Source organism: Trachurus trachurus (genome assembly GCF_905171665.1).
Source record: "Trachurus trachurus genome assembly, chromosome: 12".
NCBI lineage: Eukaryota > Metazoa > Chordata > Actinopteri > Carangiformes > Carangidae > Trachurus > Trachurus trachurus.
Window position 1 is genome coordinate 26,321,262 of NC_139908.1, and position 14,416 is coordinate 26,335,677.

The window sequence follows — 14,416 nt, forward strand, 5'->3', positions numbered from 1 at the left end:
CCGTTTGGTGGATTCAGGGTGGTGTTCAGGAACAATTTTTAATTGTTGATTTGCTCAAATTCAAACTGGTCAAATAAACAACATTTATCATGTAGTACATTTATTCCAAACCATTAACGAGATAAAGTAAATAAAGTAAATTTTTGATTATTCCATAAATTAAGAACTTTTCCTCACACTACTGAACATTTGAATTTGAAACACATGGAAAAATATTCACAATGTATTTCATTAATGTACTGCATATTTTTTTTATTTTTTTTATTTTATGAGGCTACTATTATTCAAACAGCCAGATCAGATAAGGTTTGGTTTTTTAAAAGACATTGAAGAAAGAGCACAAAGCAAATACATACACCCCATTGTCAAATAAATACACCTTGAGTGACCTCATGCTACGATTCTGCCTGTTTTTTAACAGACCTAGTAGCCTTCAGTGTGATATGCAGTCCCATTCAGAGCACTCATTATTCGGTTTGGTAATATTGAAAAGTTTGTATCTGGATCAGACTGCTCCAATCCAACTGTGCTTTGAACAACTGGGATAAAAGACAGATACGTGATCTTGGATGGCAAAACATGGGATTTAAAGATCTGGATAATATTGATCCAGATTAAACCTTTTGAGCATCTGGGCCCGGAGGTCTCCTGCTCGCCACAACAAAAAACACTGGATGAACTAGTTTCATGTTTAAGTCCTGGAGGAACTGTGATGCTCTGGTAACTTCTGACCCAGTGATGAAGTATCTATTAGTTCTTCATTAGAAAACCATAAACAGGATAGATACTGTTGAAGTAGTTGCAGTTCCTAATTCCTGCCAGTAGATGCTGATAAAGAACCATTTTACTGACAGCACCTTTACTGACTGAACTTATAGATGTCCAGGAGACAGCAGTGGACACACACCATCAGCAACAAGGCCACACACACAAACCCGGTGAATGAACATGACGTGTAGACGGTGAGGGACTTTACCGTGAAGCCTGGAGCACAGATACACTCTCCGCTCACGCTGTGGCAGTCGGCGCCGTTCTGGCACTGGCACACCTGCTGGCACGACTCGCCGTAAAACCCTGGGGTGCACGTCTCGTTGCAGTAGAGGCCCGACCACCCGGGCTTACACACACACTCGCCTGACATCGGGTGGCAGCTGGAAACAAGAGGAACACATCATGATGGTTGTGCTTTGTTCTTGTTAATAGAATCATTATTGGCTGAGGGATTTGATATGTGTGATGTGGTTTTCCACTCATTTTCAGTTTGCAACACAAAGCAGCACAGGCCTTCTGATGTTGATGTGATTTTTAGCAACAGTCTTAACATTCTCTGAAGTGTTGGTGCAACTATCACAACAGTTTCATGGTGCATCACAACTCTGTTGCATTTTTGCAATTGGTAGTAAGTCACCTAAAACATTTACAGTTTAAAACCTAGTTTTTGTCAGTTATTTGACCATTCAATTCAATTCAATTCAATTTATTTAAAGTGGGACAATGCAAGTTCATGAACGAAACAAAATCGTAAACAAGCCGGATTGTAGCCACAGGCTAATTTCCATCCGCTGTCCCATACATAGATGTTCCCTGGTACAAAAAATACAATAAATAAAAACAAAAGCATGTTATAAAATAGCAGCAGTCAGTTTACAGTACAATAGATAATAATACAGATTCAGACAGTACAAAAGTGCAACCGTGTCATGATAAAGTGCTTACAATCATCAAAGTGCTTAGAAAGTCCTGGGAGTAATATCTAATTGAGCTGTGTTATAATGATAGGTCTAAGGATATAATTTAATCACTTGCACTGCTATGAATAACTAAAAGTTATATAATAATGTAAGTGATAATACTATTGAATATGTATACACATACACATATATATACACACACACACACACACACACACATACATACATACATATATATATATATATATATATATATATATATATATATATATATATATATATATATATATATATATATATATACATACATACACACATATACATAATCGACCTATGACTAGTGATGGCATTATTCATATTGCCTATCTGGTTTAATTAGAGACATCATTTTACAGCCTTCTTGTATTTTTTTTTTTACGATTATTAAGATAAGATAAGATAAGATAAGATAAGATAAGATAAGATAAGATAAGATAAGATAAGATAAGATAAGATAAGATAAGATAAGATAAGGTATTATACTATACTATACTATACTATAATACCACTGTATTGTTAGGCTGAAATTCTTTTTGCATCCCTGTGTAGCCCATTTAAGAAAAGGACAAACATAACATGTACATAACAGAACATATAACAAGAAATGACAAAGACTTATACATACACAAAGACAGATATTACATAACAGCCCCTATTGATGTACCATGCTGTACAAAAGTGCACAGATACAGATCTCCATGACATACAACAGTTTACAAAAGTAGACAAGTACAGATCACACATCCTTTCATACAGCTTCATATATTACATTGTGATTATAACTGCCCCAAAATGATATCTATGTGAAAAAGCAAAAACAAAAACACATCACATTTTCCCATGTGATGCACCCAGTTGATTTATAGTTTGACAACTGAGAATCTGTTTTGACATCGTGCGTATGAACATTCTGCTGTGAAGGACTAATTGTTCAGGGATTTGAAAAATACTTTTCTCATTAGAGAGCTGAGCCCAAGCGAATGAGAAATACTGTAAACCTGCGCAGGAGCTGAGTGAACGTCACTGACACTAATGAGCTGAGAGGCTCCGTGATGTTTGCCCCTCCGGGGGGCAGCAGGGTGGGGGGATTATCTGCACAGCGACAGGTGGGATCCCTCTGTGTTTGTTAGTCACTGTGTTTGACTGACAGCTGCTCCACCTGACACAGCAGTCCCATTGAGCAGCGGCAGAACAGCCGCTCCCTGCAGTGACACATGCAGCTGCCAGCTGTGCCCGTCTAACTGATCACTGATCAGTTGTTTACAAGGTCAAAATCACACTCGCAACAGATCACCACTCGTAGTTAACACCTCAGTAAGACAGGCACATTTTAACACAGAAACATCTTATTCTATACGTCTCACAGTGATACAGTGGTTAGCACTATCACTTCCCAGGAACAAGCTTCCGGGTTTGAACCTGGAGACTGTGGTGGAATTTCCATGTGCTCCTAGTGTGGGATTCCCCACACAGCAGACATGTACATCACTTCCCTGAATGAGCCCTGGGCTGGGTGTAGTGATAGTGGGTCCACAGTGTTCCCTGACCGTGCCCAGTGTCCGCTGGGATCGGTTTTATCAGTATATTTGTTTCTTCTTTTATTCTTAGATAAGTTGTTTGCTCCTTCTGTTCTGATGAGAAATAACCACTGTACAGGAAGACAAATTACCAGGAAAATAATATATATATAAAAAAAAACTGTGTCACTCAAATGCTAAAGGCACATTTTAAAGGGATAGTTCAACATTGGAAAATTTGCCTATTGCTATAATCCCTATAGTCATAGCAGTAGGTTCATTACCTTTAATTATCGGTGCATGTTGTTTTTAGATCAGCGGGGCAGAGACGTGAGCTGCTCAGTGAACACAATGGAGGTAAACGGTACAGGTCCCCTGTCCATAAAATACACAATCCAACAACTCCAAAACACTCTTGTGGACAAGTTGTGACCTGCACATTCACCACACTATGAAATAATCATGTATAATAATGTAACATTATGACACATGAAGCAAATACTCTGAATTACTTGCGCTTTTGAAATTACTCATCAGCCATGTCTGGAATGTAGTTCCGGCTATGCATTTGCCTCGAAAACAACTCTGTCTATTTATAGCGTGGTGAATGTACAGATCACAACTTCTCCACGAGAGTGTTTTGGAGTTGTTGGATTGTGTATTTGATGAGTTTGATGAGGGACAGGGGACCAGTACCATTCACCTCCATTGTGTTCACTGAGCAGCTCACGTCTCTGCCCCGCTGATCTAAAAACAACATGCACCAATAATTAAAGGTAATGAACCTACTGCTATGACTATAGGGATTATGGCAATAGGAGAATTTGCCAAAATGTTGAACTATCCCTTTAAGGCCATTACTCAATACAAGAGTTGATGTGATGAGTCAATCCATAAAACTTAAATGTAAAAACAACAACAACAACAACAACAACAACACGACCATTCCATTGGTTTTTATGGGCATCACAGATGACTGTGTGTAAATTTTAACCAGATTGTTCAAAGTGCAAACAGTCAATTTCATCATTTGGAGAAAAGAGGGTGTGGTGTGTTATGAATGTGCACTCCAGCAGCAGGAGGAGAGCCCGGTCCTGAGCCACACCCCAGCTCCATGTTCACCCTGAATGACAGAGGAGGCTGGTACACAGATGGGTGCAGCAACTGTCCAGCAGAGACCCACTGGGATTCATTTGTCCCACTTTGTCTCCGATGCCCGGGCTGCAGGACTCAGAGAAGGAGGGCAACCTTTTATGCCCAGAGCTGTCCTCCTGCTCAACTTGCAGCCATCGCTGGCCCACGAACTGTGTGGAGCCCCACCCAATCCCTCCAGCCCATCCCCATCCAGTCACTCCAACCCACCCCCACCCAACCACCCACCTCCTAAGCATGAACTGTGTGGAGGTTTGGATTGGATTGGACTTGATTGGCTTGAAGGACATGAATGCACTGCACTTTAAAGTTGCATTTATTTATTTATTTATTTATTTATCTCATACCTGTGGTTTTGGGTATGTGTGTGTGTGTGTGTGTGTGTGTGTGTGTGTGTGTGTGTGTGTGTGTGTGTGTGAGTGTTTGCTGTCTATGTGATCTTACTTGAACTGCTCAGCATGCTCTTTTTAATTGCCCCTCGGGGACAAATAAAGTTTTTTTGAATTTAATTGAATTTAATTGAATTAACTAATGGCCAATCCAACTAGGCAGAGTTTTGTTGTTTTGAGTGTGTGTGTGTATGGCAACCCCCACACTGGCAGTTGTGACTATCAATAGGTAATAGAAATGCAACTGAAGTTGAGCTGGTTAAATCTACCTCTCTCTCTCTCGTCCTCTCGCCTCAGTCAGGTGTCAACACTTTAACCACCTTTCAAATTAAAAGCCCTATAGTTGTGTTTCCAGGTTTCTGTCTGCATTTTGGGGCCTATTAGAAACCAACCTTGTGACAGAATGAACCAAAGAGAGCAATGGGAAAACACTGAGGTAAAAATACAAGACACAGGTGGAGCATAAGGAGAGAGAACACAGGAACACAAGACAATTTCAAAATAAGACAGTATGTAGGGGAGACGCTGCTTACCTCTGTGTGTTCTGTGCAGAGCACGGACACTTCCTGTCACAGCGGAGGCCGTATCGCCCTTCGGGACACAGTCGGACATCGCAGATCTCCCCCGTGTACCCGGGCTCACACAGACACACTCCGTTGGTGTGGTAGCACTTGCCATTGTTCTTGCAGGCACATGTCTTTGCACAGCCTGCACCATAAGTTCCAACTGGACACTCGTCCTGGCATCTGCTCACAACAACAGACACAGAGATCAACATGGTCAATTGATTGAGAAGGTGGATTCATTTAGAATATTAGCCATATACTAAATTTTGTTGTTACTGTTAATTTTCAATTTTAGTTAAATAACAGTGCTGACATTTCTGATGAATCAGCTTTTATTTTGAATATAAGAGGGGATTTAAGATTTAAGACAAGCTTTACAAGTTACATGTTCATGTTTAAATGAAATGAGGGAAAGAAAGATTGGTAACACTTTATTTGATGCCTATCTCTATAACGCATAGCCTACTTATAATGAGTTATAGCACTGTATAACTATAGTTATAAACACTCATAAATGATTATAATGCTTTATAACAATAATCATAACACAGTATAAAGCATTTTATCATGATTTATAAGGTCAGGTATTATAATACGTTATAATTGTTAGTACTGTAACTCTGACAAGCCTGTGAGCCTGTGGCCGCTTCACCACTCTTCCTTCCTTGGACCAACTTCTGATAGATCCTGACCCACAACATAGAACAGCCCACAAGAGCTGCAGCTGCAGCACATGACTCAAACTGGATCAGATCCTTACACTGTTCATTTTTCCTGCTTCTAACACATCAACTTTGAGGACAACATGTTCACCTGCTGCCTAATACATCCCACCTACTAACAGGTGATGATGAAGTGTTATTCAGTGTTATTATGCCTGGCTACAGTGAGCGGTGAAGGTGAACCATCCTTTGTTTGTTTAAAAATGCTGGGTTTGTTGGGAACATCCCACATCAGTGGCCTGCAGTTTCACCTCAGCTCATTTGGAACTCTGGCAGAGCTGAAACCAAAATAAAATACCAGGTGGCAGATTCCTCTACTAGCTTTGCCTGATGGAAAACCAGAAGAGCAGAGAGCCAGAGAGGAGTGGAGCTGGGACCGCGCCACGGAGATGGATTTAGCATCACTATCCTCTGTGTAGGAAAATGAGTGGAGCTAAAGTCCCTGATTGAAGCAGTTTACACTTGTTTGAATCATGGCACAAGGTTGAGAAAGCTCTGTGGTGAGCTTCTTGTTTATGTCTCACTCAGTGGGTCCATATTATCTCTGCCATGATTACAGCATAAACTTATATCGGCCCAAATCAAGCAGGGGTTTGAAAACAGCAGGACCTAATCCTGCCCCATCACTCAGAGCAAACCCAGAGAATTTACAGAACCTTCACTTGACAGTTAAAGTTGTATTTCTTATATTCTAACAGCAGAGACATGTCAACATCCCCTCCAGCAGACAGTATTAATAAATGCGTCACATTCTGTTCAATATATCATCTGCATTCTTGCAGCGCGCTCCACCAGCCTCCTGTTAATGGTTTCCAGTGGGTTTGGGTGTGCCATGGCCGGCCCAGTTCCAAGCAGCACTGCTGCTGTAATGTTTGGTTTGCCTAAAACCCTTATTTACTCATAAAATTACACTTGGAAAGGCTATTCCTGACTAGTCACTGGTCTGCTTAAGTATATGGTGCGTGCTCTCTGATATTGCTAATTATATGGCCTGAAGCCCTGCGTGGCGCTCCGCTGAGATCTGTCTGTGAAAACACTGACTTTGCGCTTCCTGGTTGTGTTTTCTCTCTTGGCTCTGGGGGGATGTGGACGAGTTCAGCAGACACACATGATTTCATTTGGATTTTGTTTTGTTGGGGAAACTGATTTATGTCTTGGTATGTTGTTGCTGATAGTTTGTGGATGACATTTGGATGTTGTTGTTTTTCCTCCTTATAAACACTTTCTCAAATTGCACAAGTGCTGATGCTGAACACAACATGAAAACTGATCTAATCACCACTTCATCTTCATCATCCTAACTGTGGTGACACTCACACTCTTCACACAGGCTTCTGTAGAACAGTGTTTCTCAACCTTGGGGTCGGGACCCCACGTGGGGTCGCCTGGAATTCAAATGGGGTCGCCTGAAATGTCTAGTAATTGATAAATAAAAAATTACTGATAAAATACTTTTGTAACTAATTATTATTCTTTTTTAAATTATGATTATAAAAACATCATACACAAAAAAGGGATATGCCAACTTTTTTTTTTTCGTGTCTTGCCTCACTCCCGAGTCCATGACAAGCAGATGCTGGCGCACCGCTAATTAGCTTAGCTCAAATGCGGGAAGTGCATAGGTAGTGTTAGCCTGCCTCCACCTAAAGTCATCAGAGAAATTCTTCAGCAACTCTAAACGGAAACCGGCGGGCCAGTCTTCGTCTCAGAGCTGACAAAACTCTCCGGTAAGGCATCTTGAGCGGTCAGATGCCGGTAACGGGACAAGATTGGTCAAAATGGAGGGTTCAAGCAAAAGCGGTTTATTTTGGTTCAAGCTAGCTACATCGATAGCTAATTCGCGGTGCGCCAGCTCTGCCCGTATCTCCCTTGTTACTGCACGCACAGTCGAAAGGAGGAAGTCTATCTGCTGGTCATGGACTCGGGAGTGAGGCAAAACACGAAAAAAAAAATGTTGGCGTATCCCTTTAAACAACTGTATTCTTTACTTTTAAATAAAATGCAGCATATATCTGAGCTGGCGCATCTTGATTGACGCACATGATCGCGGGTTCGCCAGAAATTTGTGATGTTAAAATGGAGCCAGTGGAGTCACGAGCCAAAAAGGTTGGAAACCACTGCTGTAGAAGAGCTCAGAGCTGAATGAAACTACAAGCTGGGGTTCAGTGGTGGTGATGTCATGTCATGTGACCAAAGTGTAGTTGGTTTATAGTCTAAAACCCTCATTGCTGTTCATCCCACCTACAAAAGTAGGTCTCCCACAAACAATCAGATCTTCACCCTCTGTAGACATCTTTAAAACTCAGCTAAACACTTATCTCTTCTCTTTGGCTTTTAATTCAGTCTCATGAGAACTCCCCATCCCATCATTTCAAATCACTTGTTGTTTTAAATGTCTCTTTGTGTCTGTCCTGTCTTTGTTTGAATTAATCTTGTATGTAAAGCACTTTGGTCAACACCTGTTGTTTTTAAATGTGCTCTAGAAATAAAATTGACTTGACTAAAATTAACTTTTCACTTCTGCTAATTGTGTTTAGGCGTCAAACATCAAACATTGAACTAAACCTGTTAGGATCATAAAACACTGATGTCTTTTCTATAAGAAAGTGGAACACACACACACACACACACACACACACACACAGAGTGAATAATGGAGCAGCAGTGTAAAAGAAGCTCTTACCGTTCTCCTGTGTACCCAGGGGTGCAGAGACACTGTCCAGTGGACAACACACAAAAGCCGTTGTTGTGACATTGACATTCCTGGGAGCAGTTTTGTCCAAATCTCCCCTCGGGACACGGCTGGCCACACACTGTACCCTACACACAGCAGAGGAGACAGACAGACTGATCAACAAGCTGTTTATCTGATATTTTACACATGTTTTTCTGTTTTTCCAGGCCAGCTGACATGACTGGACATAGCTCCTCTGTTCTGTAGCGTGCTATAGTTGGAACTCTTTACTTTGAAGTTATTGAAGAGTGAAGTGTTTACCATCCATCCTGCAGGACAGGAGCACTCTCCGGTCACATGGTGACACACTCCTCCGTTCTGACATGGACACCTCTCCTCACACTGCCGCCCGTGTTTCCCCGGAGGACACAGGTCTTCACAGCTGGAAAGAATGAGAACACAGTGTTAGGTTCTATCTGCCCACTGTCCACTTTCAGCTCAGACTTACATTATTGTGCACAGTGGCGGGTCCAGAGTATTTTGTGGGGGGGCGGGGTGAGCAAAGGGGGAAACAACAGTGAATCTGGGGGGACTGTCCAAAAGTAACATAAATGAAGGCTGCCATCGCTCTCTTGAATATTGATATTGTAAAGTTGCACACTGTTTGCAGGGTGTCCTCATCTTGGTTTTATTGGCCACATATTTCACCTTTAAGGAAGATGCCTTTTCATTTTCAATCAATAATCAACTCTATCTTGTAAATAAGAAGTCTTAGCAGAATAAGCAACACAATAAATTATGAAAGTGAGCATCAATGTCTTATACTCTTACCCAGTAGTTAGAGCTCAACTACAAACATCTCATGCAACAGTCAGTGTATGCAGAATAACCAGAACAAACATGACTTAAATGGTGAAATTGAGAACAATAACAAGCTTACACAGTGTCTTCATTCCCTACACAGAACACTGGGATGTTTGCTGTACAGAGTTAATTAAGAGCCTCAGTCAGAAGTTAGTGCTTTTGGCTCTGTACAGTGAATAAAGCAGTGGTAAAGAGCTTTACACAATGATTGACATTACCACAGGTCAATGACCATTGGGGGGGCACACAGGGTGGCCAATCAGATTCTAGTGGGGGGCAGGTGCCCCCTTGTGCCACCATGGAAGACCCGCCCCTGATTGTGCAGTGTATATTTCATCATTTCATCATTTATTTGCAGTGATTTCATGGTTAATACACAAAAAGAGGCTTGGAACAGCTAATGATTGGGGTGTTTGGTTGCTCAAAATTGATCAGACATTGTAATTTATTTAATGTGTGCTCAAATTAACCAGCTGCCAAGAGGTCCCATAGAAACATTATGTCAGTATCTCAAGGACATGGCTGTTAGCAAGTTTCATGTCAGTTGATTAAATACTGGCTGGGATCTCTGACAGACACTTGTACAAGTTAATGAGAGAAAAAATACATTTTGTTGGCCTTGGTTTAGGGAACATCTGTGTCAGTTTTGAAGAAGACTAGATCGAAGACTAAACACTTTTACATAAAATCTCAGTTTTATCCAAATAATCCATTGGCTCCTCATATTTGAAAATTGGACACATCTTCGACTGAGCTGCTTAGAAACTTTGTGAAAAGCATCATAGGAGCATCCTGTACTGGTGTACAGAATGTCAAACCTTTGCATCATGTGGTTCTAGCTGCCGTACTTTCTTGACAAAGAAGATAATTACAAAGAAAAGTAGAAAGGTAATGAGCGCTCCCAACAATGCTTTGTGTGTTGTTGGGTATTAAATGGTTGTATATTTGTCATGAGCATTAAAACACAACTTCTACCCAAACATGAGCTGTGCTTCACTGTGGGCACTGGGCCGTTGCTTTCATGCCACTTGTGGAGACTGGAAACAGGAAACCACACACTCACAAAGCTCCAGTATATCCCGGTGAGCACTTGCATTCTCCGGTCACATGGTCACACACGGCACCGTTCTGGCACTGGCATTTCTGTTGGCACCCGGTCCCATAGGTGCCCACTTCACACTGGGCCTCGCAGCGCCAGCCTCTGTATCCTGGCGTGCAGATACAGGCTCCGGTGATGGGGTTACACAGCGCTCCGTTCTGGCACTGACATCTGTTGCTGCAGTGGGGGCCCCAGTGGTTACTGTCACAAGCTGAAAGACATTAAAAAAAAGGAATTAAGATTGAGTGTTATATTCTTTGGAGAAAAAAAAGAGGTAAACGGTAAAACGGTGATTTCTATTGCACACAAATGTTTTCAACCTGTTGGTCTTCTTCAGGTGCTGTTGGAATAATAGAACACACACATCTATATAAACATGAAACTGAAGGTGAGGGGCACATACTTCGACTTAAAGTTGCCTTTAAGACAGTGGAAACATTTGACAACCATTCATAAACACAAACAATGACATCATATATTAATTGATAGCCCAAATAAATGTGTTATCTTCTTTGACATTTATCACTGCACAGGTTGTAGGTTTTCATTTATCATGTCTGATTGGTAGCAAAGCTGAAAAAGGGGCTATTCGATTAGTGGCCCCTGGGCCAGAACCAGCCCATCAGTCAAGTCAGACCAGCCTGAGGCCCATCTACTAATAAATAATAATTATAAAAATACGAAAAATACGAAAAAATTACAATGGTCTGTGCAAATTTTATTCTTTTTAAGTTTTCTTAGAACAAAAAAAGAGTGCAGAATTTATGCAATATTTTTGCCAAAAGAAATGTTTGGCTCTCCTATAAACTGTACATGCCCACTTTACGACATCTGTGGCACTTCATGACCAGAGGGAGTCTGGGCTATAAACATGTCACTTTCAAAGTAACTAGTCCTGCAAATAGTAGCTAAAAAAACGAATTACTTTTGAAATAAAGTCATCAGAACAGTAACGTGATTATTTTTAAGACGAGTCCTCAGAACTACAGATAATTTCAATATATTTCCAGAGTAAATTTGCCCAAACGCTGCTGCTGTTGATGAAATGGTAACAGAAGATAGCTCAGAAGAAAGTCTGGCCCACAGGCCACAGCTTCCAACTAAATTGGCTCCCTGAAAACTATAGTTGAATAACTCTGCCTTGTATAATATGAGCTACTAAGGCAGATACAAGAGACTGGGTGTGTAATTCTCATCTTCCATCAGATAAAGAAGACATTACATAAAGATCGTCTTAGTCCTGACCAATGTCTGTTCATCATGGATCCCATGATCAGTCTGCATCACCAAACCTTATGACTTGTACAATAAAATAATATGATCATATCTGTTTGGGTTTCACCCAGGTAATGACAGCCCTGCTTTCAAAGGAAGGATCTGAAAATACTGTTTAATAGGATAAAGCTTGTCTTAAACATGTGTATGTATCATACAGGCACTGCAGGTTACAGGTAGGCTACCATATGATATCCAAACCCATAGCAGTGGCATTGTAATGGTAGATACTGGCAGGTTAAGACAGTGATTGGGATGGAGGAGTAGACTGTGATTGCTGTTTTTTTCTCTGATGATCACACTGATTGAATATTTTCAAAAAAAAAGGAAAATTTGACTATAAGCTTTCCTTCAAAGTAAGAGTCTTTCACAGAAATATTGACAAAAGTAGGCCTAAAATATTTGTATTTTAAGTGTTTGTTTTTTTTAAAGAAAGAAAAGAAAAGATAAAAGCAAAGTACAGACATCCAAATTTCAATGAAAAACCAAATTCATGAGAAAACTGCCTTTTTCTGTTCAAACCAGCTGTCAGCTGCGTCCTGTTTGCTTTATTTAGCCTTGTGATACATCAATTGCTTGACTTCAGTCCACCTGTGGCAAAAACAGGTCTAAAAAGCTCTCTGAGGCCGGTGCATGGTGATCTCAGTGCAGCCTGAGCCAAATTTGCCATCCCATCATTAAGCCGAGAAACCCAATCAAACAAACTCCGGAGGCTAAACCCAAAGCCTGCTCCTCCTCATCACTAACAAGAAAACCATCAGCTTCTCCAAGCAGCCGGAGCCTCCATCACTGTGTGGCCATGACCCGAACCCACCTCATTAACCTTTGGCTTTTTTGGATTTCAGTCCTAACCAGACCACACCTCATACACACACACACAGCAGAGAGCCCTGCAGTCTATCTGGCCTTCCCATCGCAATACATAATGAAAGCTTCACCATGCGTAGCCGCGGTAAACTGGTAAACCTGACAATGTGTTGCACCGCACGTTTATTCTAGACGCCTTTCATCTTGAGTCGAACACATCAGGAGTCCATTGGCCTCTCGGGGGCCAGGCAGCGACTGGGGACAAAATAGGAGTCAGAAAGGTTTACAGTGACTGCCAGACTAGTAATTATGGGACTCTGCGTCATGGAGGCCTATATTAAGTTCAGTGGAGAATGAGATTTTTTATTAGGAAAAAATACAAGGACTAGATAAACTACAGTGTGTGTAGGCCACTAGTATTGCAAGGGTGTAAGCCGTTTTGCATGTATCTATCTATCTTGGATATTTGTCCTACATTAGAATAGGAAACACAAAATGCAGTTTTTAAATGATGATTTTATCTTTCAAGGGAAATAACCCCACCCTTAGCAGCAACAACTGTCATCAAGCGTTCACGACAATGAGTCCTTCACATCGCTGTGGAGATATTTTAGCCCACTCTTCTTTGCAGAACTGTTTTAATTCAGCAACATTGGAGGGTTTTCGAGCATGCCTTGGACGGCCTTTTTAAGGTCATGCCACAGCATCTCAATTGGATTCAAGTCCGGACTTTGACTAGGCCACTCCAACACCTTCATTTTGTTCTTTATAAGCCATTCAGAAGTGGACTTGCTTGTGTGTTTTGGATCATTGTCCTGCTGCAGAACCCAACTGATGTCTGGACATTCTCCTTCAGGATTTTCTGGTAGAGAGCAGAATTCATGGCTCCATCAATCACAGCAAGTCGTCCAGGTCCTGAAGCAGCAAAGCAGCCCCAGACCTTCACACTACCACCACCATGTTTGACTGTTGGTATGATGTTCTTTTTCTGAAATGCTGTGTTACTTTTACGGCAGATGTAACGAGGCACACACCTTCCAAAAAGTTCAACTTTTGTTTTGTCAATCCATAGAATATTTCCCCCAAAGTCTTGGGGATCATCCAGGTGTTTTTTTTTTTTTTTTTGCAAAAGTGAGATGAGCCTTTATGTTCTTTTTGGTCAGCAGTGGTTTTTCACCTTGGAACTCTGTCATGGATGCCATTTTTGCCCAGTCTCTTCCTTATTGTTGAGTCATGAACACGAACCTTAACTAACCAACAGTTAATTCATGATTTAAAAAGGGGGGCAATTACTTTAGGGCCAGGGGGGTAAAAAATCTATCTATCTATCTATCTATCTATCTATCTATCTATCTATCTATCTATCTATCTATCTATCTATCTATCTATCTATCTATCTATCTATCTATCTATCTATCTATCTATCTACTGTATAATCCATTAAAATAAGTTTTTTTTAAAATCTAGATAAGATTGTGTTATTTGAGCTCCTCTCCTCTACTACATAAACACAGTCTGATGTTTATGTGCCTTGCATGCAAAGTAACACAGCCATCCCCATCCATTCCACCATTCTGAGGTTGTTCAAGTGATTAACAGGCTCCTTTTATTCCTCCTGCAT

General features: G+C 41.0%; 1 protein-coding gene across 1 annotated transcript in view; it reads right to left on the bottom strand.

The window, feature by feature from the left end:
• megf10 (multiple EGF-like-domains 10) overlaps positions 1–14,416 on the bottom strand; it is a gene marked incomplete at its 3' end in the record, with an annotated part of 63,166 nt that overhangs the window by 15,096 nt on the left and 33,654 nt on the right. Inside the window, exons 6-10 of the mRNA XM_083983746.1 lie at positions 10,678–10,924; positions 9,072–9,192; positions 8,760–8,896; positions 5,322–5,534; positions 977–1,151 (exon numbers count right to left, since the gene is read on the bottom strand). Coding sequence (XP_083839872.1) covers positions 977–1,151; positions 5,322–5,534; positions 8,760–8,896; positions 9,072–9,192; positions 10,678–10,924 — 893 coding nt within the window. The remainder of the gene's footprint in view (positions 1–976; positions 1,152–5,321; positions 5,535–8,759; positions 8,897–9,071; positions 9,193–10,677; positions 10,925–14,416) is intronic.